At 44.5% G+C, this 22,331-nt stretch overlaps 1 protein-coding gene across 2 annotated transcripts; it reads left to right on the plus strand.

Annotated features, from left to right (window-relative positions):
• The first annotated feature begins 1,893 nt into the window (after positions 1-1,893).
• LOC136660147 (dual specificity protein phosphatase 22-A-like) lies at positions 1,894-22,157 on the plus strand. 2 transcript variants are annotated; one of them, XM_066637197.1, is made up of 8 exons: positions 1,894-2,070; positions 2,246-2,354; positions 4,305-4,599; positions 5,373-5,455; positions 8,589-8,638; positions 12,045-12,119; positions 13,853-14,024; positions 20,625-22,157. In XM_066637197.1, exons 3-8 carry the CDS (start codon positions 4,470-4,472, stop codon positions 20,808-20,810), a joined length of 696 nt encoding a protein of 231 aa, XP_066493294.1. In that variant the 5' UTR covers positions 1,894-2,070; positions 2,246-2,354; positions 4,305-4,469; the 3' UTR covers positions 20,811-22,157. The 2 variants fall into 2 exon arrangements, with proteins under 2 accessions (XP_066493294.1, XP_066493295.1); XM_066637198.1 differs by having other exon boundaries at positions 1,894-2,354; positions 4,566-4,599.
• The last annotated feature ends 174 nt before the right edge of the window (positions 22,158-22,331 follow it).

Here is a 22,331-nt window from a genome sequence, read left to right on the forward strand (position 1 = left end):
GCCTTTTGACGTGGAAATTAGAGCCCTGATACAACTGCATAGCCATATACACATCACACTTTGCTTCTGCCTATTTCAGTGCAAAAAGGTGCAATCTTGCTATGGCTTAATAGTGTGTATGTTTGCAGTGTTGCCATTGTTGTAGTTATGCCTAAAACAATTATTTAGGTACTTGATTGTCGAAGATTGTGGGAGATCAGACAGGCAACCCAATCCTATACGTGTGAGCACTGATGTTAGGTGTCATAAAAGCACTGTAAAACACCTTTGGACACGGCACAAGTAAGCAGTGCCAGTGGGAAGATCTGTGACATTCCACAGATGCTGCATCCTGCCTGACAACTGCCAGGGCAGCTACCGGAGAGCTGGGGGGAGGGCAGAATGGAGGTGGGGAGGGAATGTTTCAGGACAGAGAAGGGCAGGAAGGGGGTGGTCACTTCTGGGAGGGAGGGAGGGATGGCTGACCAGGACTTTGCTGCATCCTATCCCCCATCCCAGAACTGAAAGCCCTACATGGGGCTACTCGGTCTAGCTGTCACAGACCTGAGTAACCCAATTGAGTAGGCTGGATCTTTACATGGGGTAAAGGTACATTTGTTCCCTTACCCCAATGAGTCCGCCCAACTGCTCAGTTCCAGTGCTGGATACAGCATGGGTCCAGTGGTCCTTCTGTACCAGCAGAGGATTGGGCCCTTATAATACCTCAGCTGCCTTGAGAGACTGAAAGATGCAGTTTGATTCAAACTGAGTCACTAATATTCTGCTGTTCTTTAAGCATCACTGGTGAAACAAACTGGCCTAGGAGAAAATTCATGATTCTTAATGGCTGAGGTCAGCAGGAGCTAGATTTTTAACCCGATTGCAGTGGTGTGACTGAATACTTCCTATTACCTTCTCCCAAAGAAATGAATGGTAATTATTCATGCTGATGGAGAAGTTAAAGCACTTTTCTTGACATCATGGTTGCAGATACTGGTGTAATTCTCCTGGACCCCTTTCACTGATTCTATGCATAATTAGTGTGTGTAAAGGGCTGGACTGATCAATTGCTCAGGAATATTACAATGCATGTGAATCAGCTTTGGTTGTAGTCCATCAGCTCCATTTTACCCTTCAGTTTCCTACTACACACTGTCCTTTTCAAAGAGAGCTCTGTGCAATGTTGCTGTAAAGACTGAAGTTTGCTGATGATAAGACACAGGTCAGCCAGGAGGCTGGCTCTGTCTTGCTTTCCTCCAATGTCTCATTTATTGCACAGTGACTTCACAATTGCCACAGGAAGATTGGTGGGTAGGTTTGGTCTCTGGGGCTAGATATTGGGTCCAGATCCATGTGCTTGGAAAAAGAAATCCCATCACTGGATGTGTGCATTTGTTGGCGTGCTTCCTGGAACCCTGTGATAGAGCCTTCTTCAGCTGATTCCTAGTCACGTTGCAATCTCCAGAGAGGCTCTGAGCAAGGAATGAACGACACTCTTGGCAGAATTGGAGAGACTGCGTCAAAAAAAGAACAGGCGTCTCTGCTAGATGTTTTTGGAATTGGCACAGTCTTCAGGCTCCAGTTTTCTTGCTTGCTGCTGTCTTGGAAGAGGCTGCTAAGACCCCAGGGCAAAACCAAACTGGAGGCCTAATCTGGGGTTTTGGACTGGAGGCCCCATTGATAAGCATGGCCCAGGTTTCCCCACAGTTCCCCAGACTGCTTAGTGTGATGTTGTTTGTCTGCTTAGTGTGATGTTGTTTAAAGATTTTATACGGTCGGAACTCTGCATTGCAACAGTGCATTGGAGGCTTTGCTTGGCAACAGCTATAGCACAGTGACTCATAGGGCAGAGATGGGGGAAAAAAGGTGGGGGGGGGGGAGTCAGTGACACCATACACAGAGATCAGTAAGCAACTGCCCAAGGATCCCATGTCACAGCTAGTGGTGCAAGATCTGTAGATCTGGAAGAGAAATTTGAATCCACGCTTCACACTCCTCAGCTGTCCTGTGACCTTCTTTATCAACCTGGCTTTCTCTGAGCAGCACTTCCCAGTGCCCTGTCCTGCCGCGCCTTCAGATTCAGCTGAATTGGTAAGTGGACATGAGCCTTGGCAGGGCTCGTGCCCCCCTCCATGCATGCTTCCCCTATCCTGTATTGCTTCTTGGTACAGGGGTGAAAACTTTGCAATGGGTCTCAGGAGAAATGTGAGTCTCCTTCACAACTAGTAAAGTTATTTCCCCCCTTTTGTTTTGTTTTGTTTTGCAGTGCCCTCGTTGCCAAGAGGAAGCTGAGTGAGCAAGGGTGGTTTTAGTGTGATTGTGTGTGTGGGCCTGCTGAGAAATTAGAAGCTGCCATGGGGACCGGGATGAGTAAGGTACAAACTCCTTGCAGTTCATTTAAGCTTAGCAAAAAGGTGACCAGGGAGAGGGGACCACAGTGCTCTTCATTCTGGATCGTGGAGCAGAAAAGGCTAAGCTCATGTAGGTTAGATTAACAAGCCATTGCAGAGGAGCAGTTAAGAGTGTGAGTATGTGGCCAACTTGAAGTTTACCTCTACCATGAATTCACTGGATGGTTTTAGGCACACTGTATTCTCCTGGCCTCAGTTCTCTTTGCTCAACAATTTGGGGATCACAGTGATCTACCTTTCAGGTCTGTTGTACGAGCTGATGTATTTGAAGGGTTTTGAATGTTCAAAATGTTCTATATATGAAAGAAAGCTGTGAGTATAGAGAGGATTAGCAACAGACTGAACATTAATGGGTTTATATTTATTATCACCCCTTCAATGTGTATGGCACTTTGCAAAGTGTAAGTACAAGATGCTTGCCCTGAGGAGCTTACAAATTAAAATCCAGCATGGGAGACAGCAGAGGAAGGGGAGGAAGAAGCTGCTTTACATAAGTTTTGTATCTTGGGGGGAAAAATGGCACAATATAAATATTCTCTGCTTTTCAGGTGGAGGAGGAAAGAATGAGAGATAGAGACTGTTTCTTGGGATGCATTTGATGCCCCCAAGTCCTGGCAAGGGTTTAAAAATAACCACTTGGTGTGTGCTCTGGCCTGGATGCACCCTCCTAACCAAGCTGTTGGGTTGTTTGTTGCTTTTCCATAGCAGCAGTTATTTTCCAAAGAGCCTGCTATGTCTAAGTTGCAGCCCTTTCTTATAGTTGAAAATCTGTTTATAAGGTGGAGGGAGGAACACTGGATGGAGGATCTGGAGTTCTTCCTGACTGTTTTCCTCCCCCCCCCCCAAGTGTTTGTTTCTGAAGTTTTTCAACAGTATTTTTTTTTATTAACCCACACCCCTTGTTACAACATATAGGAACAAGTATACAATCATGCAGCACAAGAACAAAATACAGGCCTTACTGGAACACAGGAACCACCAGTACATACTTCTAATCAGTATAGATACAGATCACCTATATTGTAGAAAAATGCATTTGCGCTGGGGTGCATAAATACAGTGAACAGAGATTGCAGAGAGCCTACCTGATGTTTTGTATTTCCAGTTCATCAAATTAATTTTCTTAGAAAACGGAACCATTTGGAAACTTTGAAAACTGTAACCAGCATAGTTACATTTGAGGACTGTATAGGCACCTTTGAGTTGGGGTGAGATGCTGTCCATTCTGAATAACACCTGTCAATTCTTTGACCCTGAAGCCCAAATCTGGGTGCTCCTGGCACTCTGTTACAGCCAAATACTTTGTTGAAAAGGGGGGAAAACTGGAGAGCATTGGAAGAACAGCACAATTGCTGGATTCACTGAGCAACATTTCAGAGCAATGGGATTTAGCATTTGGTTGGAGTCCCTGGGCTCCAACAGAGAAGGGATTAGCATTACTGAGCATCTGCAGAAGTCCATGTGGAACCCAGAGCCCCCTAGCTCTGTTACACCTCTCCCTTGCTATCTACCTGTCCTCTCTGAGCAGAAGGGGTGGGAGCCTTTTCTCTCCTTGTCCTCCTGCACTGCAGATTGAGTCCAGGAGAAGAGGAAAAATGAATAAGCAGTGGCAAGGAGGAGAGCCTCCTTGGAACATCTTTTCCCATCCAGTCCCTCCTACATATCTGTAGCCAGAACAGTGTGTCCCCTGCTGAAATGGACCTGACCTTTGATACCTTCTCTATGGTGCATGTTAACAGGACACTGGGATAGTGTCAAACTGGCCTTTTCTTCTCTCCTCTGCATTCAAGAGGATTGATCTGTGCTCCAGAATGTCCCATCAGGGCCAGCCCAAGACCTCCTGTGGCTCTTGAGGCAGGTGCCAAAAGCTACTGCTCCCGTGCTTGGTATGTTCAGTCTTCTGCTTCTTTGCAGGTTGGAAAAGAAAAGAGGTAACCAAATGTGGAGGAAGGAGAGAGTGTGTTCTCTCATCCAGCCCAACTTTCTCCACTCCTTCTTTTCCACGTCAGGGAGGAGGAGGAACAATGGAGGGCATTCATCAACAATCAGCTGCTTGAGGCAACTGCCTCCATTGACTTCATGGATGGGCTTGGCTCTGCATACTACAGGAGGGAGTGTAGTTCAGAACCTACAGTGCTTGAAGCACTAACTCTTTCTCTCTTGGCCTCTTCTCAGATTGTGGAAGGGCTATACCTTGGAAACATCAGGGGTAAGTGTCTGTTGGAAGCTGCTTTTTTCTCTCCCTCCCTCCCTCCTAGGAGATGTCCCTGCTGAGCAGGGTCTGATTCTTTTGCCTCCTTCCAATCATCAGCCCTGGTAAAGTGATATATAGATCGATCACCAAAAGAAGGGAGGAGAAGCCCAGCAGTCTGTCTTTTATTTAAAAAATCTTAAAATGGAGCAACTGCAAGAGGTGTTGCACCAGTTTCATGGGATTATTCTTGCTCTGTGACAGGCACAGATTGAAGTTGCATACATACATTGTGCCATCCATGTGTGTGATATTTTACAATAGAAGGCAGGTTTCTGGCCCGAGGAGCTCCCAATTTGGGGATAAGAGGAAGGGGAAGGGCACCTAACATAATCCAGGAAGGATGTCAGTGTTAAATAAATTAGATATTTTGCACGTGCATACCTGAGCCATGTGGACCTTGCAGCCCTACCTCAGTCACCACTCCAGCTCTATAGCATCTTTTTTCAAGGTGATAAAACCTGATGCGTCTGAACTTTATGGCTTCAGACAGCTAGTGAGGGCTCATGTGACTGACTGCATTAAAGAAAAGCCCAGTTACAGAAAATGAGCATGTTGGGTTCTAGCCTAACCTCCTCGCTATGCTGGTTTTCTATGTGCACAAAATATATGTAATATGCAGGAGCATTCCAGCATGTGGTACACAGCCCCCCCCCCCCCAACTTTGCCACAGCTTTGCAAAAGTATATCTGTGACCACAGAGCTTTGAGAAACTTTTTGTCTGCTTATAGATTCAGAGGACAGAGAGAACCTGGCAAAGCACGGGATCACACACATCTTGTCAGTACACAACAACGCCAAACCTCTACTGGAAGTGAGTATGGAGGGGAGCTGGAGGTTCCTAGGCAAGTAAATAGCTTCAGGGGCTCCAGATGCTTCTCTGCTCTGTGTATTAATTTTTCCTTAGCTTCTCCAGCTCTAGAGTAGCATGAAGGTTGAAAGAGAGGCAATGAACTATCAAAGCCACGAGAGGGCAGTGTAGCCACACCAGTAGTTTAAACTTCTACTTTGCTAGCCTTGAGAATATCAGTATGGGGTTGTGGAGAGAGCATTGAATGCCGGAGAGCAGGCTCAGCTGTGAAACACCCTGGGTGGCTTTCTGTAAGGTGGCCTTTCTTAGCCTATTCTACCTCACAGGGTTGTTGTAAAGGTAATATGGGAGAAAACCATGCACACACTGATCTGAGTTCCTTGGAGGGAGATTGGGCTCAGAATTTTATAAGTAAGACAAGCAAACATTAGTTTCTGCGCTGAAAGTTAACTCTTCACAAGAACTTTAAATTGTTTTCACTGGTTACCAATGATCCTTCATATAATTAACTCCATGTTCCTCGTTGTCAGAAGTATGGCTGTCGACAATGACAGACAGGATTTCTCTCTTGTGACACTGGAACACCCTGCCACAAGAAGTTTGATGGACTACTGTAGCAGTTTGCTTTTTTGGCAGATGTTATCTAGTGTTGCTTTTTAAAAAATAGGTTTAGATTGCTGCCTTTTAAAGTCTGACTGATTTTTAATGTATTTTTTTAAAGTGTTACCCAAGTGATAATGGTGATTATTAACTTTTGTCCATTCATTTGTCACTTTTGTATGTTTTTGTAGTGAGAAAGAACCAAAATGTCAAAAAGAAATTAGGTTTGTTGGCAGGCAGTAAATTCAGTAGAACTTGCTAACTTAAAAGAAAGTGGAAGGATGGTTGCCAACTCAAAAAACCCTTTTCTTGATTGGTAGAAATCAGCAGTTGAAATTTTTTAGGACCTGGAATTTTGACCTACTAAGGTGTACAGGGCTAGCACTTCTTAAAGGTGCAGGCCAACTGAAATGTTGGTAACCCTACACAGGAGGTTGAGTGTTTGAGTCCTGCTTAGAACTGCGAATTCACACGTGGAGACTGTGTAGATGAGCCAAGGACTTTTGCAACTCTCTTCTTAAGATTTGTCTAGCTCAGTAAGGTCAGGCCAGAAGGCTATTTTGTTTTCCCACGAATATTTTTAAAAATGTGTTTAAAATAACTACTCATGAAAGCTATTTTCTTGGTAAAAGACACGGAGTACCAAAAAAAAAAAATGGAACATGTGAAGTTGGAGAAACCGCTCACCAAAGCCACAGCTGCAAGATCTTTGCAGACTTGCCAGACAGATGGCAGATCCACAAGGAGGTCTTACAACATGCTGGAGAGAACAAGGCCAGGACAGAAAGGGGAACCGGAAACACATGCATTGAGCAATGTGTCAATCACAGATCTGGCTAGAGAATTGCAAAGCCAAGCTCCTGTTCCCATGTGTGCATTCTTCTACTCAGGCTGAGGACCACATCTCTGGTGGAGAAGACACTTTTCTAGGAGAACCATCTTCTCCTAATACACAGAAGTGTATCTGTGTGGTGGGTGCAGAGACAGATCTCCTGGCAAGTCCAAGGAAGAGGTTAGCAACAGTCAGGAAGGTTTAACATTGTAATTCATTTGCAACAGTGACCTACAAAAGTTATTCTTTGAGAATTACTTATTTGTTTAGTGAAGTGATGAGCTGCCCTGCAGCTGAAGCTCCGAGGGCAGCACACAAATCAAGAGAAGAAGACAACATGAGTAACAGTCAGCAACACAATATAAAACACAGAACAGCAGTGTTAAGGAAACTGGTTGAACCAGAAGTCAACAACCAGCTACAAAATCAGCTACAAAACATACTGGTATGTCAGAACAAATAAAGCATTTGTCTGGTGCAGAAAGCATGTTAGAATGGGTGCCAAGTGAACTTCTCCAAAGAGAGCATTCCAAATATGAGGCACCACAACTGAGAAGGTCCTGTCCCTCCAGCTGTCAAACTTCACAAGGCCATAAGAAAAGTCATGCTGCATTGGGTCAAAAAGGCCAGTAAGATCCAACATGCTGTTTCCTACTGTGGCCCACCAGCTACCTCTGGGAAATTTGTAAGCAGTACAGAAGAGCAAGCTTCTCTCCCACCATTGCTCACGTACATACTGCTGCTGAACCTAGAAATAGCATGTGGCTATTGTGATTAGCAACCATTGATAGACCTTTTCTCCTATGTGAATTTGTCCAATCCCTTTTTAAAGCCACCCAAGCTAGTGGCCATCTCCACATCTTGTTGCAATTCATTCCACAGACTAACTCCTTTTGATCATCATACATCTCCAGTTTCATTGGATGGCCCTTGAAGTTCTACTATCATGAGAGAAATAGAAAAACTCTTCTCACTGAGTATGATTTCACGAGTCTTGCTCCTCCTGTTCACTGTTCTACTGCATCATCTCATCAGAGATCGAACTGAGGTCAACAGTGCTTGGCAAGACTGAGGAGCTTTAGTTTCTCTTTCTGTCATCTCTTGTTATCTCTTGGGGGTAAAGTTCAACAGCAGAGCAATCCGTGCATGACCAAAGTGAGATAGCAAAAGTTTGCGACTGGAGTGCCCCCAGTTCCTATAGCCAAGAGTTGCCATTCCCTGGATATTTGTAAATTTAACTTGGTCTTCAATTGTAGTGTAGGTTGCACATTCGGTTGGTTGTCCAGACCACAATGAAAAGCATAAAAGAAATAGAGGTGCCTTTCAGGTCTCTACCATAGGCTGAAGAGGCAACAAGTTAAAACCAAAAAGCAACTTGTCTCTTCAGCAGCGGATGTTTCAAAGAAGTCTCCTATACATGTGCATTCTTTGTGCACATGTATAGCTTTGCCACAGTGTCCAAGTTAAGCGTGTTTGAAAAAAAATGAAACTGTTTCAACCAGCCTTTCATGTAGTGGAGGTAACTGAAGTAAGAAAATGGGCACTCTGCACAGTACAAGCAAACTATTAGAGTGTTCTTTAGTGCAACAAGTTTTATACCTGAGCCTCTGGAGTAAAGGCACAGTTAGAGATGAATGTAGGGAGATAGATCACTGCCATTCTGAGATCAATGCAAAGTCTTCAAGTTTCTCTCTTTCATTACAGGACATGTCCTACCTCTGCATATCGGCCTCAGACTCCTCTAGTCAAAACCTGTAAGTCCTTCCTAGGTTTTCAGTGTATGGTGGGGCTCTTTGGAAGGGTGTTCCAGATTTTTTTCCCTCTCAGTTCATCACAGAAGCATTTCAGGTTGCCTGCAATTGCAAACACACCGGTCCCACTGTCATATATGCACCATGTAATCCTATGGCCTTTTCTAGGCATACACAAAATTCAAAGCTCTCTTGTCACCCTGAAAAGCCACTCCCTCAAATCAAGGGCAGGCCCATCCATAAGGCCAACTGAGCTGGTTGCCTCAGGCAGGAGATTGGTGGAGGTGCCCATCTCCATTTGCCCACTCACCTCTGCTGTTGCTGCTGCTGGCTTGAAAAGGAGAGGGTGAGAGTGATGCTCCAAGGCCACCATTCTCCATTCTGGCCTCTCCTTTCTTTTTCACTCTGGGGAGTGGGAGGAGGGGCAGTGATGGGCAAAATGGGCACCCTCCACCAATCTACTGCCCAAGGCAAGCGCCCTTATACTAAGCCAGAGCAGTAGACTACCTTGACCACTGCAATCTGCTCAAATAACCTACAGTGGCTTTCTGAGCACCCAAGCTGTCGTCTTTTCAGAATTGCTACCAGAGCTCCTTCTATTAGAGATGCTGGTGACTGAACAGGGAGCCTTCTGCTTGCAAAGCACGTGCCTGGCCATTGAGCTATGTTCCCTCCCTGAGCAGAACGTTCCCACTGACAGACTTGACCAAAAAGCCCTTCTTCAGCAAAACAGGGGTGGTTTTGTTTCTTCTCCCTCTTCACATTCCTTTTTTTTCTTGCAACCATAACATGCTTACAAGCAATGGCCACAGGAAGGAAGTCTTGCTTTTAAGGGGCTATTTTCTGTGCATTGCTTTAGAAGCTGGATTTCACAATCTCCGTGAATTTAGAAAAGGTTTTCCCAAGAGGCGACATGAAAAGGGGGGGGGGGTAACTCGGAATGACGCTATTTCAGAAGGGGATCTACTGCCCTGGCTTCCAGATTGGGAACTGTGGTTGCTTCCTGAGGCCAAAGGGTCTTAGCACCCCAGGCCTAAGACCATGTACTCTCTAAGAGCTGGTTAGCATGGTGGCTGAGGGTCTGGGCCATGAATCAGGACTTCCCCAGTTTGCATCTTGTTTCAGCCATTAACTCTCTTGGTGACCTTAGGGAAGCTGTTGTCTCTCAACCTCAGCTGCAATGGGGGGGGGGGGTAACAATAGCAATTTACTTTATTGTGCCGTCAGTGTAAGGGTTACATCAATATAATAATCATGAAGTACTTTGCACAAACTAAGACATCTCTATATAAACACTAAGTATTGTTTACTCCAGAATAACAACCACTCACTCCTTTTGGATATAGAGTCTCTTGCAGATTAAAATCTCCATTTTGCCCATAAGCATGAGACAAAATGGTGTGTAGACTCTGTTGTAGGACTTTTACCCTGATTGTTGCAAATACAGCATGGCAGTTCTTAACAGGTACTCTTCTGTTCTAGCGGTAGTATCACCAAGCAGGAAATCTAACTGCCACACACGGCCTCCCATCCCTTTTATCGGCATTGATGTCACACCTTTGTTTGGTTTTGTTCTCTTGCATTCTTTTGACAGTGGGCCATGAAGGTCAAAGGGGCAAATGGTTTCCTTTGCCAGTTCCAAAGGAGTGGCATGGAAAAAAAAATTATTATTTACCAGTATGACATCAGGCATGTGAAGTCTCAGCCATGCTATTCAGCAGGAGTGAGAAAATGGAGCAAAGGATGGCTTTGAATAGGGTGCTACAAAGCATTCAGGAGGATCATTTAAGGCTGGCTTTTAACCTGCAAGTGTGACAAAATGTGCTTGAGATTGTATTATTCACCCTGTTTTTAAGGTATTCTACTAATTTCTTCTGTTTTTCTCTCTGGGTGTTTTTGTGTGTGCGCGTGTGTGCACACAAATAAATATTGAAAGCAGTGCTACACAGTACTGCAAAAACAAGAAGGCTTTGAATCCTAGAAGGTTCTGTCCACCCCAGCATTATAGCATAACATAGGCAAATAAGTGAATGACCTAGCATTCAGGCTGTTTAGTTACAAATTTCAGCTTCTCCTTTTTTTCAGTAGCATATTCTAGAGGGGTAGCTATGTTAGTCTGTTGCGCTGAAAGCAACCAAAGTCTTGTAGCAGTTAAAGGCTGACCATTTTTGTTTCAGCAGAAGCTTTGGTGCACCACGGGTCCACTCATCGGATCAGTGGTGTAGCTAAGGAGGTGCAGGGGTAGCAGTTGCACCAGGCATCAAGCTTAGGGGGGGCAACAAGCTGGGCTTGACACTAGTGACCAAAATTGTGAGAATCTTGCTATGTATGAATAATACCATCATGTTATATATCATTGGAAAGGTAATTTAATGTAGAATGCAATGAAACAAACTGCACTGGAATACCAGTTTTCTATCAAACATTATGGCCAATTAACCAGAAAATGAAAGCAACTGCCTTGTGGAACAAAAAGTGGATTTGCTTAACTCCAAACCGACCTATGAGACTGTTTGTTCCAAGTGCCAATGAGATATTATTATGATACAGCATGGAACCAATAACTTTTTATTTATTTACTTAATTTTATTTATTTACTTAATTAAATTTGATTTTGTCATGCAGGGGGGGCTACAAAATGTTCTTTGACCCCAGGTTGTAGATAGATGCCTTGGCTATGCCACTGACTAGGGGGAGGAGCAGAGCAAGTGGGTAGTGAGCTGCTAGGGGGAGGAGGTGGGTTCTTCCCAATTTTCACTTTTTAAAAAGCCTGGGTGTAATGTCACTTCCGGTTGTGATATCACTTCCGGGGCAACATTTTGAGCTTGGCACCAGACTACATGATCATTAGCTACGCCACTGCATCAGATGCATCTGCAGTCCTCAAAAGTTAAAGTTGAGAACTTGGTTAGCCTTTAAAATGCAATAAGACTTTTTGCTGTCTGTGTTGCTTTTCAAAAAAGACTCTGGCAGGTGACACCTTCAAGGACTCTTGAGATGGAATAATCGTGAGACAGTGACATGTTAATAAAAAAATACATACACAAAAACCCCTGGTTTGTTTTTCTTATTTTTAAAAGGACAAACGGAAAGGAACAATAAAAAACCCAAACATTTTTAAAAACATATCTAGCCTTTTCATTTTTCTTTTAAAAATATTCCCTTTCTTGCATGTGCCAGTGGGTTAGATCCCTCTTCCCCATGTCATGGTCCCAGTCCAAATCCAATCCCCACCCATGTTCCATGGCTGCTTTAGGAGAAAAAAGAAGTGATCAAGCACTCCAAACATGGAGTTTCCAACTCACATATGGTTTGGCTATCAGGTTCATCTGTTGAAAAAAGTGCCTAGCAACAGGGTCAGGACAGGTGAGCCTTAATCTCAGAGAGCCTTTTCCTTCTTTGTTCCCAGGATACAACATTTTAAGGAGTGCATCAGGTTTATTCATGAGTGTCGGCTGCATGGAGGAGGGTGCCTCATTCACTGGTGAGTGGTTCTCTGCAGTGTGCACATACATGTGGGTGTTTCAGAGCCTCTTTGAGGAATTTTATCAGGTTTTACAAAGTTTCTTTTGGGCCCCTTCCCAAAGGGACAGTAGCAACAACAGAGTGAGGGGAGAGTGGCGATGGGGGTGGGCAGGAGGTAAAACAGGGCAGTGGAGATGGCAACAGTTGGAAAAGTCTTTGGAGCCTAGGTCTGTTGGGTTTACCCACCCACACAGTGTCGGCAGCTAGATACAGTAATACAGAAAACCAAACCTGCTTTTAGATTTCTTTCTAAAATCTTTTAAATATAGAAAATCATTGCAGGAATTTAGCATTATCATATTTAGGGCGCAATCCTAACCCCTTATGTCAGTGCCTTCCAGCACTGACACAAGGGCAATGCAGCTCCGAGGTAAGGGAACAAATATTCCCTTACTTTGAGGAGGCCTCCGTGAGTGTCACCCAACTGCAGGATGCAGCACATGCCCCATTGCCACCGCTGGAAAGCACTGACATAAGGGGTTAGGATTGCACCCTTAGGCTCATACTAGAATGGAAAGTGTCCTGTGTGTACCAAAACTTACTTCTGTAGCAGCTGTAGTCCCACTGCTGTATCCCTGACCTCCTATACACTCCTTCATGGTAAGCAGATTCACAAGCCAAAGAGCTACTCCAGCAGGTCAGTTTCCTCCCAGATTTGACACTGTGTTGAGTGTCATGTATGAATTCCTTGCCAGGCACATATGGCTTGCAGCAGTATATGTAGTAGCATCCCGCATGAGCAACAAGCGAGACTGGAAAATGTTAGATCCCAGGAAATTTCTGGACCCCTTTCTTTGGCTCCTTGGCCCCTCTTTTGTCTCTGGGCCCGGGTACAAATTATCCCATCTACCCATTTACCTGGGGTCTCATGGACCCTAGGGTGCTTGCCATTCAGTTTCTCTGCAAACATGCACACATCACTAAAATATGCCTAGGCTGAATGCCTGTGAAATCACTAGATTTTAGTGTTGGTAGGGCTAGGAAGAAATTATTTGGAAGAAAGGTTGAAGCAGGCCTCCTGCTGGATTTGACTAAAACTCCAGTGTCTTTGTTCTGCCATAGCCAACCCAGATGCTCCTGGGAAGCCAACACACAGGGTTTCAAGGCAGCCATCCCTTGCAAGCTGGTACACTGTTACTGAGCATGGTATTTCCATGTAACCATCATGATGACAAGACTGTGATACCCCTCTCCTCCTTGTCTAAGCACTTTTTAACAGCACATAGTCCCTCTCTTTTTAAAGCTGCCTAAGCTAGTGGGCACCACCAAATCTTGTGGCAGGCAGTTCCACAGATTTATTCTGATTATGTCAAGACGTCCTTTCTTTGGTCAGCCCTGAACCTCCTGCCAAACAGTTTTAGTGGATATCCCTGAGTTCTGGTGAAATGAGGAAGGGAGAAAACCATCTCTTTTGCCACTTTCTCTGTTCCACACAGGATGGTGCTGGTTCTCCTCTTGGGTAGCTAAGGGTCTAGGTTTTGAAAGTGGTGGCCTTAGCACACATTCATGAGAATATGCAACATGGTTGTTGTTGGAGGGAAGGCCGCCTTGCATTCCACAATATCTGCAAATTGTCATGTACACATGACTACAGGGAAGGCTTGGGCATCTGACACTACCATTGATTGCAGCATCCTATTGCAAGTTTTTTCCCCCCTTCCCTCAATGCTCTTCTCCATTTTGCCACAACAGCTTAGCTGGTGTTTCCCGCAGCACCACCATCCTGGTTGCCTACCTCATGACGGTGACCAGTTTTGGCTGGGAAGAGTGCCTGGCTGCCACCAAAGCCGTCCGTTCGTATGTGAGCCCCAACTTTGGATTTCAGCAGCAGCTGCAGGAGTACGAGACGACCTTACTCAAGGAGGTACATTAGCAGGCTCCATTGCCTTTAACTGGGTGGCACTTCAGGGCAATCTGTACACACATCTTCTGTGGGAGGGAACCCGGAATGTTGCAATGAGCAGATTGTTTAAGGACACAAGAACACTAGAAGTCTTTCTAGTCCACCATCCTGTTTCCCATAGTAACCAACCAGAAGTTCCAATGGGACAAGAGTTCTCCCATGCTCAAAGGCAGCTTTAGGAGCTACAGTGCCCAATGTAAAACACTTTTGCATGGCCCTCCACCCATGAGGGTTCCCCCACTCACCAGGAGGAGCAACAGTGGCAAGACACCTGGAAACAGCATCACTGCAAATTGCTTCTGGGGGAGGCAATTTCAATCCAATTGGACCCAGGAGCGGGTAGGAGGGAAAGCCATCCAGCATCAGTGCTCTGCTCATCACATTCTCCTTGTGACACCTCTGCATGGAAGTTTGCATGCCAGAACAACAGCTCAGTGAAGTCACTAGTGGGGTGTGGGCTGCACTGGATGGTGCATATGGGGTCACCACTACTGTAGTGACACCACTACTAGCCAAAATTTAAAATCTTGTTATTTTCTGATAATATCATCATGTTATATATCATTTGATATGCAATTTCATGCAGAATGCAATGAAACAAACAGCGTTGAAATATCTTTATTCTATCAAAAGTTACACAGGCCAACACACATTTTGCTTCCTTGAACGTTACACCAATTCCTGGGTATATTTGGGATGCCGATTCCAAAAATGGCATCCGTTTTGCCCCATCACGTCTTGTTTTGGAGACACGGCATAGCCTCTTTAGTGAATGGTTCAAGCAACTTCCTCATGAGGAAGCCTACACCATATACAAAACTAGACATGATAGGGCAAAACGGATGCCATTTTTGGAATTGGCACCCCAAATTCATATTAAACCACCATAAAGTTTGGGAAAAACTTGTCTGACCCTCAATTTTGTAGGCCTGTGTTATAGCCAAAAAACCAGTGGGGGTGGGGAATAGTGCATCACCACACCAACTGCCCAGGGCTTTGCCCCACCCACTGCATGGGAGAAGGTCCATCATGGAGGTGATGTGCTGACCTCCCACACTGGGTGACACAAACCTTAGTGACGACACTGTGTCAGCTACAGAGCAAGGTGTCTGCTGTGGCTTTGGGCATTCCAGCAGGGCCCAGTTTGGCCAAATTGATAAAATTACCCTAAGACCGGCCCTGCCCTTGATGTTGCCTCTCCCTGCAATTGGTATGCAGAGATATATTTCCTCTGGATGTGGAGGTTCCACATATTCACTGTGGCTAATGGCAGATCTCCCCTCCTCTGCAAACACTGCAGCCTTCCTAGTACCTTATGGAAATGTCTGCTGTTCAGTGGACAATGAGACTGCATGTGAGGCTTCTGTGCCATCAGTAGCAAGAGATGTTTGCTGCCTTGTTGGATGCAGAAAAGACCCTACTGCAAGCACAAGACCCTACTTAGAAAGTCAGCAGGTTCAATCTGTGAAGCCTTGGCTGGTGTGGGCTGAGTGTCCCGAGAGTTAACTTCCTTTTTAGAAAGCAATCTGTGTTTTTCAACTATTGAAGTATGGGGAATTCTGAGAACTCCATGCTGGAGAATGGGTTGAGGGGAGGGGACTATGGAGTCACTAGCCACAATTGGAAAATGGAGCCAATGCAGTGGAAGATTTCGGAGAAAAATGCACAGCAGCTTGCAAAATCACCCAGGCTCCAGATTCCCCCAAGGGCCAGGGATTCCCCCCACCTCCACCCGCTCAGTTGATTTGGAGCCTTAAGCACATGATTTGGTTTGACAGAGTTCCCACAGAGGCAGGGAGGAGGAGGAGGAGAGGGTGTTTGCAGTCATATCCTCCCTGCCCACATCAAGGCAGTGTAGTGTAGTGGTTAGTGTGTTGGGCTAGGCATGGGAGATACCACTCAGGCATGCAGCTCACTGGGTGACCTTAAGCCAAGTAATGTCTCTCAGCCTAACCTGCCTAGCTGATAGGATAAAAGATTTTAAGAACTTTGTAGGTCTCCCTGAGCTCCTTGCAGGAATCTATGTATAATGAAATAAACTGTGGTGTCAGATACACTTTGACAACATGCTCATAAGACAAAAGGGTACATATGTGATATTAATGAGGACTTGGCACCCAAACTTATTTCTGCATCAGCCTTTGATTAGCTTAGCATTCCACAGAGTTTGTATATAATGTTTACAAAAGTAAGGGAGGGGTGAATTTTAACTTTATGCCTAGGGCCTCAAAATGTCTAAGAAAGTCTAACACCACAGCACTCCTCTTCCTCCCCCACCCTTATGCATTCAGTTTTTTTTTCAAGGATGACAACTTTTCTTAGACAGGTGAAGCCTCTGCACCTTCACTCTCCACACTTTCCTGGGAGGAAGCCCCATTGACTCTAATGGGACTGACTTCTGAGTAGACAGGCACAGGATGGGGCCCCGAGGCTGCCATCCTATCCACAGTAAGCCCCATTCACTATAATGGAACTTACTTCTGAGTAGACAGGCACAGGATTGGACTCTAAGGCTGCCATCCTATCCATAGTAAGCCCCATTCACTAAAGTGGACTTCTGAGTAGACATGCATAGGACTGAGCTCTTAGGCTGCAATCCTAGGCACTTTCCTGGGAGTAAGCTCCATTGACTAGAATGAGGCTTACTTCAGAGTAGACATACCTAGGATTGGGCTCTTAATCCTGGCAGAGATATATATCTGCACCCGTTTTCACATGCTAAGGGCAGGTGAAAAGGGATTCTACGTGTGTACAACGTGCTGTCCAGCCTTGCCAGAGATCCACCTCATCCTTCCCCCACAAGCATGCCTTCCGCCAGCCAGCATTTGCAGCTCCTCTCCAGCAATGCAAAGCAGCTGCTCAGGGCAGCAGAGAACATACAATTGCATGCATGCATACAAAAGACACAGAGTATTCTGATACCTGAATTAAACCATATTTAATCGCTTGTTTGCAAACGTAGCTGTTTCTATGTGCACCTAAGGACCCCTCTTGTGTAAGAATTCCTTTTTTGTTCTTACTCCCACAGTTGCTTAGAGTTATTTTACTACATGGAACTCATGTAAGCCATTTTCCGGAATCCATTCACTGCTTCCTCTCCTTGAAGTAGTGCCACACTACATACTACACGCTACAAGTGCACCTGTACAGTATTTTTGTGTAGAAAAAGTAGCTAGGGGGAAGGGGATGTGGAGATTGACAGCCCAATCCTATGCATGTCTACTCAGAAGTAAGTTCATCTTTAGGGGGAAGCACATAAAAAATATTTTATTTCTCCAGTAAAAAATGGTTCAAAAATAAATAAATAAATAAATAAATAAATAAATAAATAAATAAAAGATTAACAAGTTGTGAGTTCCTGCACATTTTTTTTTTCCCCAGGAGCTGGGTGTGGAGAGCTCCTGTTTTGCTCCACTTAGCAAATTTGACTAGATTATCCACACAGAGCAGACTGGAAATGTGACTTTTGCCAACCGGGTGTTTGTGGATGGGAAATGCCCACTGCCCACCCCATCACAGCATGGTGCCCCCCCCAATGATTAGTTCTGCAGTCAACAGCATTTGAGTAATGAGGAGAGAAATCAGCAGCACCACATAGGGATCAAATGTCCATCTAATCCAGCATCCTGCTTCCCTGCAGATGCCTCTAGGACAGTGGTTCTCACACATTTAGCACCAGGACCCACTTTTTAGACTGAGAATCTGTCAGGACCCACCAGAAGTGATGTCATGACTGGAAGTGACATCATCAAGCAGGAACATTTTTTAACAATCCTAGGCTGCAATCCTACCCACACTTACCCAGGAGTAAGTCCCATTTACTGTCATTGTTATAAGAATATACATAGTAGCTTGTACAGGTCTGTAACATTTCCCCAAATGCAGTCACATACCATGGTAGCATCAAGTGTAATATATTAAAAATAAAATATTGAAATGAATGGGGACCCAACTGAAATTGGCTCATGACCCACCTAGTGGGTCCCAACCCACAGTTTGAGAAATGCTGCTCTAGGAAGTTCACAAAGAGGGAACAAAGGAGATAGGCCCCTCCAATTATTGCTTCCCTGCAACTGGCATTTGGAGGTACTGTCCCTGAACCTGGAGCCAGTATATAGTTATCCAGTACCTATTGATTGACTTGTTGCCTAGGAATTTCTCCCATTGTCTCTTATAGCTAGAGGTGTTTGATTTTATTGATAAGCAATAAAAACAATCACATTTCATGTTTTTTGTAATATCTTTGTATATGTAGGGCATTAGAATCCTTTGGATGTGAATTTAAATCGCAAAATAAAGCAATTTTTTAAAACCACATTTTGCATTTTAATGCAACAACTTTTTTTTTTTAACACCGTTTTCAAACACCCCTACTTATAGCCTTTCAAACTGGTGGCCACCATCACTTTGCTTTGGCAGCAAACTCCATGCATAAATGCTGACTTCTGTAAAGGAGCAATTTTGGGGGGTCTATTCTGAATCAAGCTGCAGTCAGTTTTAGTGGATGATGCTGTGTACTAGTATGACAAAAGAGGGTGAGAGTGATCAAATCCACTTGACTTGTTTCAAAGAGTTGTGCCCCTCCCTTCCCCTTTGACAAGTTTTTTTGGGGATTGTTTAAAGGATGCAAAATGGGAGTTGAAATGATCTTCTGTTTCGGAGTAAAACCTGAAGGAAGAGAAAAAACTGCAAAGTAAAAGATGTTTTGAGTGAGGATGTCTCTGGCCCCCTCCCTCTGTTTTCCCCCAAATATGTGCAATCTCTTGCTGAGCTGCAGAATGGGATTCTGACTGACATGATTGATTGTCCAGGCTAGAAAACATAAACCAAGCTTCCTTTTAGTTTGTAGGCAACAGCCTGGTGTCCCCACCCTGAAACAAATGTGGTGTTCTTTCCTGGTAAAAAGCTGTGGGCAAGTAATTTCAAGGGTGGGTTATCTCACTCAGAGGGCAGATATGTCACCGCAAGCAAAAAGTCAGAAATTCCCACTGGAAGTCCCCTGAAAGTTGGTGGGTGCCCACTGGACGGTATGAATGATCGGGAGACCATACTTGCTCTTTTGAGTGGGAAAGGGAGTTCACACAGGAACCTGGGGAGAGAAATACATAATATGGATTTAATGTTTACTGTTCCCTAATTCGTTGGTATTTGCACATGACTTTAGGAAGGTTCACGCTGCTGATTCTGCTGGGCTGCAGTTTTTGTTCTTGTGTTTTAGATGCAGCATTTAAATAGCTCAAGTATCTCTTACAAACCAGACAGCGATGACAACATTTTATACACAACCCCTTAAAAAATCTCAGTCAGTTGTATAATGATACATTTTGACGTGCAGGAGCTCATTATGTCACCCCCACCTGCAGCCAGACCCCATGAAGATGATACAAACCCAACCCCCCCCCCCCGAAAGCTGGGTCAAAAAGTATTCCAGATAAATGTAAACATAAAAGGTATATTACGTAGATAGCAATCCTACACGTTTACCCAGAGGTAAGTTCCACTTTGAACACCTGTGTTTCTTGAACTAATGACATGAAGTAAACAAGCCCCTGTCCCTTTCTTAGGATATGAGCTACTTTCTTTCCATCCACTGGCGCCTCTCCCCTTCCCATCGTCCATCTGCAGCTGGGGGCTGCAGGGAGACTAGCATGTATGCCTGTAGGCAAATGTCTCAGTTTTCTTCTGCTGAGCCTGATGCTTTTCAGCTCAGAAAAAAGTTTCAAAGGCAGCACCTGGGTGCTCTTGCTGAGGACATCACTGCTCCTGCTGAAGAGAAGTCCTGGTGCTGCACCCCCACTATATCACTGGTCCATAGACTGCTGCAAAATATGCCTTGTGAAGTCAGGTTTTTCCCATGTAGCTCAGGAGCTACAAAGGTGCTGGCTCATTTTGCTCTATTTTAACACAGCAGATTTCATGGTCGATTTTATGATAGACATATCTTTATAAACCACTCTAGACAAGACAGAAGAGCAATCTATTAATATGCAAATAAAATGAACAAGCTTTTTCAACATGTGCTACTGTTAACTGCAAAAATAAAACACTCCCCTCTATAAACAAAGATCTCTTGTCTATGACCCTGTTCTTGCATCTCTTCTTAAAGCTCCTCTAAGGCTTAGATGACTTTGAAAAGGAATTGGACACATTTGTGGAAGGGGAAAGGTCCATCAGTGTTATAATGGCTTTGTGGACCCTCTGTTGCTGGGGGCAGTCTAGTGCAGCAACAACTGAAGAGGGCTGTTTCATTCATTCTCTGCTCATGGGTCTCAGTGATCCAACCGCTGAGTAAAAATCATGCCACATGTTGGCTTTTGATTGGAAACAAAGGAAACGGGAGGGGTGATCAAAGTCACTGGGTATAGAGTACAAATGACCACTTACTCTTGGCATTTGTACATGATCATCTACAGTCACCTGTGTTCACATGACCATTTTTCCATAATCACACCAACCCAGATGTATTTGGCATGCACATCCTGGCCAATTGGTTTGTGTGTGCATATGTTTGGGCTTTTGAAACCTTCAGATTACAACCAGTTTGGAATTCTGTCTTGGCAGCATCGAGCCTGGATCCACCAGGAGTATGGCAAGAACCCGCTCAATGACCAGGAGGAGCTGCAGCATTTACTCTCCCAGCAAGAAGAGAAAGTCAAAGAGCAGCAAGCTAGGCTCAGGGAGATGAACTGGATCAATGCACCAAGCCCAACAAATACGGCCAGCAGCAGCCGGTGGTTGAACAGATAACAAGAGCTCCAAGAACGACTTCAGAGTTTTTGGAAGAAACTCAGCATGTTGTCTTAAGACAAGCAGCTTTGTTGTCTTGGCCTGTGGTGGAGGCAGAGTGGATAGGTTAGCTATACCTTGAAGATGCTGTTGCAGTTGGTGTAGCCAAGTTGCTAGAGCCACAGCCTCTCCTCTTTTCTTCCTGATGCTGGCATAGATTTGCTATATGGCTTCCTGAGGGAGGCTGCAGCATGAATCACTCTGATTTGTCCTCCAGGCAGTCCAGCTTCAGCCCTTAGAGGTCACTGGGCCATTCTAAAATCAACAAGAGGAGGAGGAATGGCTAGGGACCGGAGATGAGATGTTACAGGTGGGGACATTTGAAATGTAAGAGCCCTCACACTTTACAAGTTGAGAAAACACAAGCTGACTTGACTTCAAGGTTGCTTTCCCAAGTGACATGGTAGGCTCTGAATTTATAGCACAGCTCTTTGTGTTTTTGGCTTCTGAATGTGATGAATGGAGCACACGCATTGGGCAATGGTCATTTCTAGCAATAGTTCTTGGACTGTTTGTTTCTGGGTGATCTGTGGCCATGAGCGATCTTGGTCTTGTGAAGAGTATATGTTTTATCAAATGCCAATTTTTTCTTACATAGAAATGAAGCCTCTGGAGGCATGGCCATGCCATGGCCACAATCCATCACAGAACTAGGTGTGCTAAGCTCATCAACTTCAGTCCATTTAAGCATGCTTAACTGTCTTTTGCTTTATGGCCACCTGTGAGAAAACCCTGGAGGTGATGGGAGAAGTATTTCTGAGAACAGCAGCATTTAAACTAGCAGAGTGCTGTTTTGTATATCAAAGGAAATGGTTCAAGTCTCTCTTATGAAAGTGGTTTAAAGGTGTTTTTGCACACATGGGGTTTAGCAGGCCTTTGCTTGAGTTGATCTGGAATGCAAATGCATAGCCTCAGAATTGCTATGCGCATCGTCCCAGGGCCATAGTCACTTGATTTAGCCAGTTCACTGATGCTGAACAGAACTGGGAAGTACCTGGATTGGAGCCGCTGCCCTAGGAATGCTCTGGATGCCATCAAGTTCCATCATGGAGAAAAGGTGGGGTGTAAATGAAAACAAAACAAAACATTTTTATATAGGTCCCATATTAGAAACAGGAACAAATAAAATCAAAGGTGCTTTTAGTGTCTTGGATTATTCTCAGTATACAGTAGATGATCATAACTTAGAGACATATATAACTGGCCTCTCATCTAATAGGAGACAATTTATCTTACTATCAATCACAGTATATTGATTAACTTGTACTGCCTACAATTTAGATCCATCAAAACATCGGCACCTTCATCTCAGCAATTGCGTGTTTTCCTTGTAGAAGGAAAACTTCTAAGTATTCTAAGTATACACTTCTAAGTATAAATAAATACTTGAAACAATGCTATTCTTTATGAGTCAAGTCAAGTCAAGTCAGTGATAGGGAGAGAAAATGACTGAATTTTGCTTTTCCCAAAAATAGTCCAATG

This window comes from Tiliqua scincoides, chromosome 9 (genome assembly GCF_035046505.1).
Source record: "Tiliqua scincoides isolate rTilSci1 chromosome 9, rTilSci1.hap2, whole genome shotgun sequence".
NCBI lineage: Eukaryota > Metazoa > Chordata > Lepidosauria > Squamata > Scincidae > Tiliqua > Tiliqua scincoides.

What these genes read in the sequence shown, in the direction of transcription:
- LOC136660147 (XM_066637197.1), top strand. Translation starts at nt 4,470, where the DNA reads ATGGATGGGCTTGGCTCTGCATACTACAGGAGGGAGTGTAGTTCAGAA. An exon ending in ACGCCAAACCTCTACTGGAA is followed by an intron (nt 5,456 to 8,588) that starts GTGAGTATGGAG and finishes CTTTCATTACAG; the next exon opens with GACATGTCCTACCTCTGCAT. An exon ending in AGACGACCTTACTCAAGGAG is followed by an intron (nt 14,025 to 20,624) that starts GTACATTAGCAG and finishes CTGTCTTGGCAG; the next exon opens with CATCGAGCCTGGATCCACCA.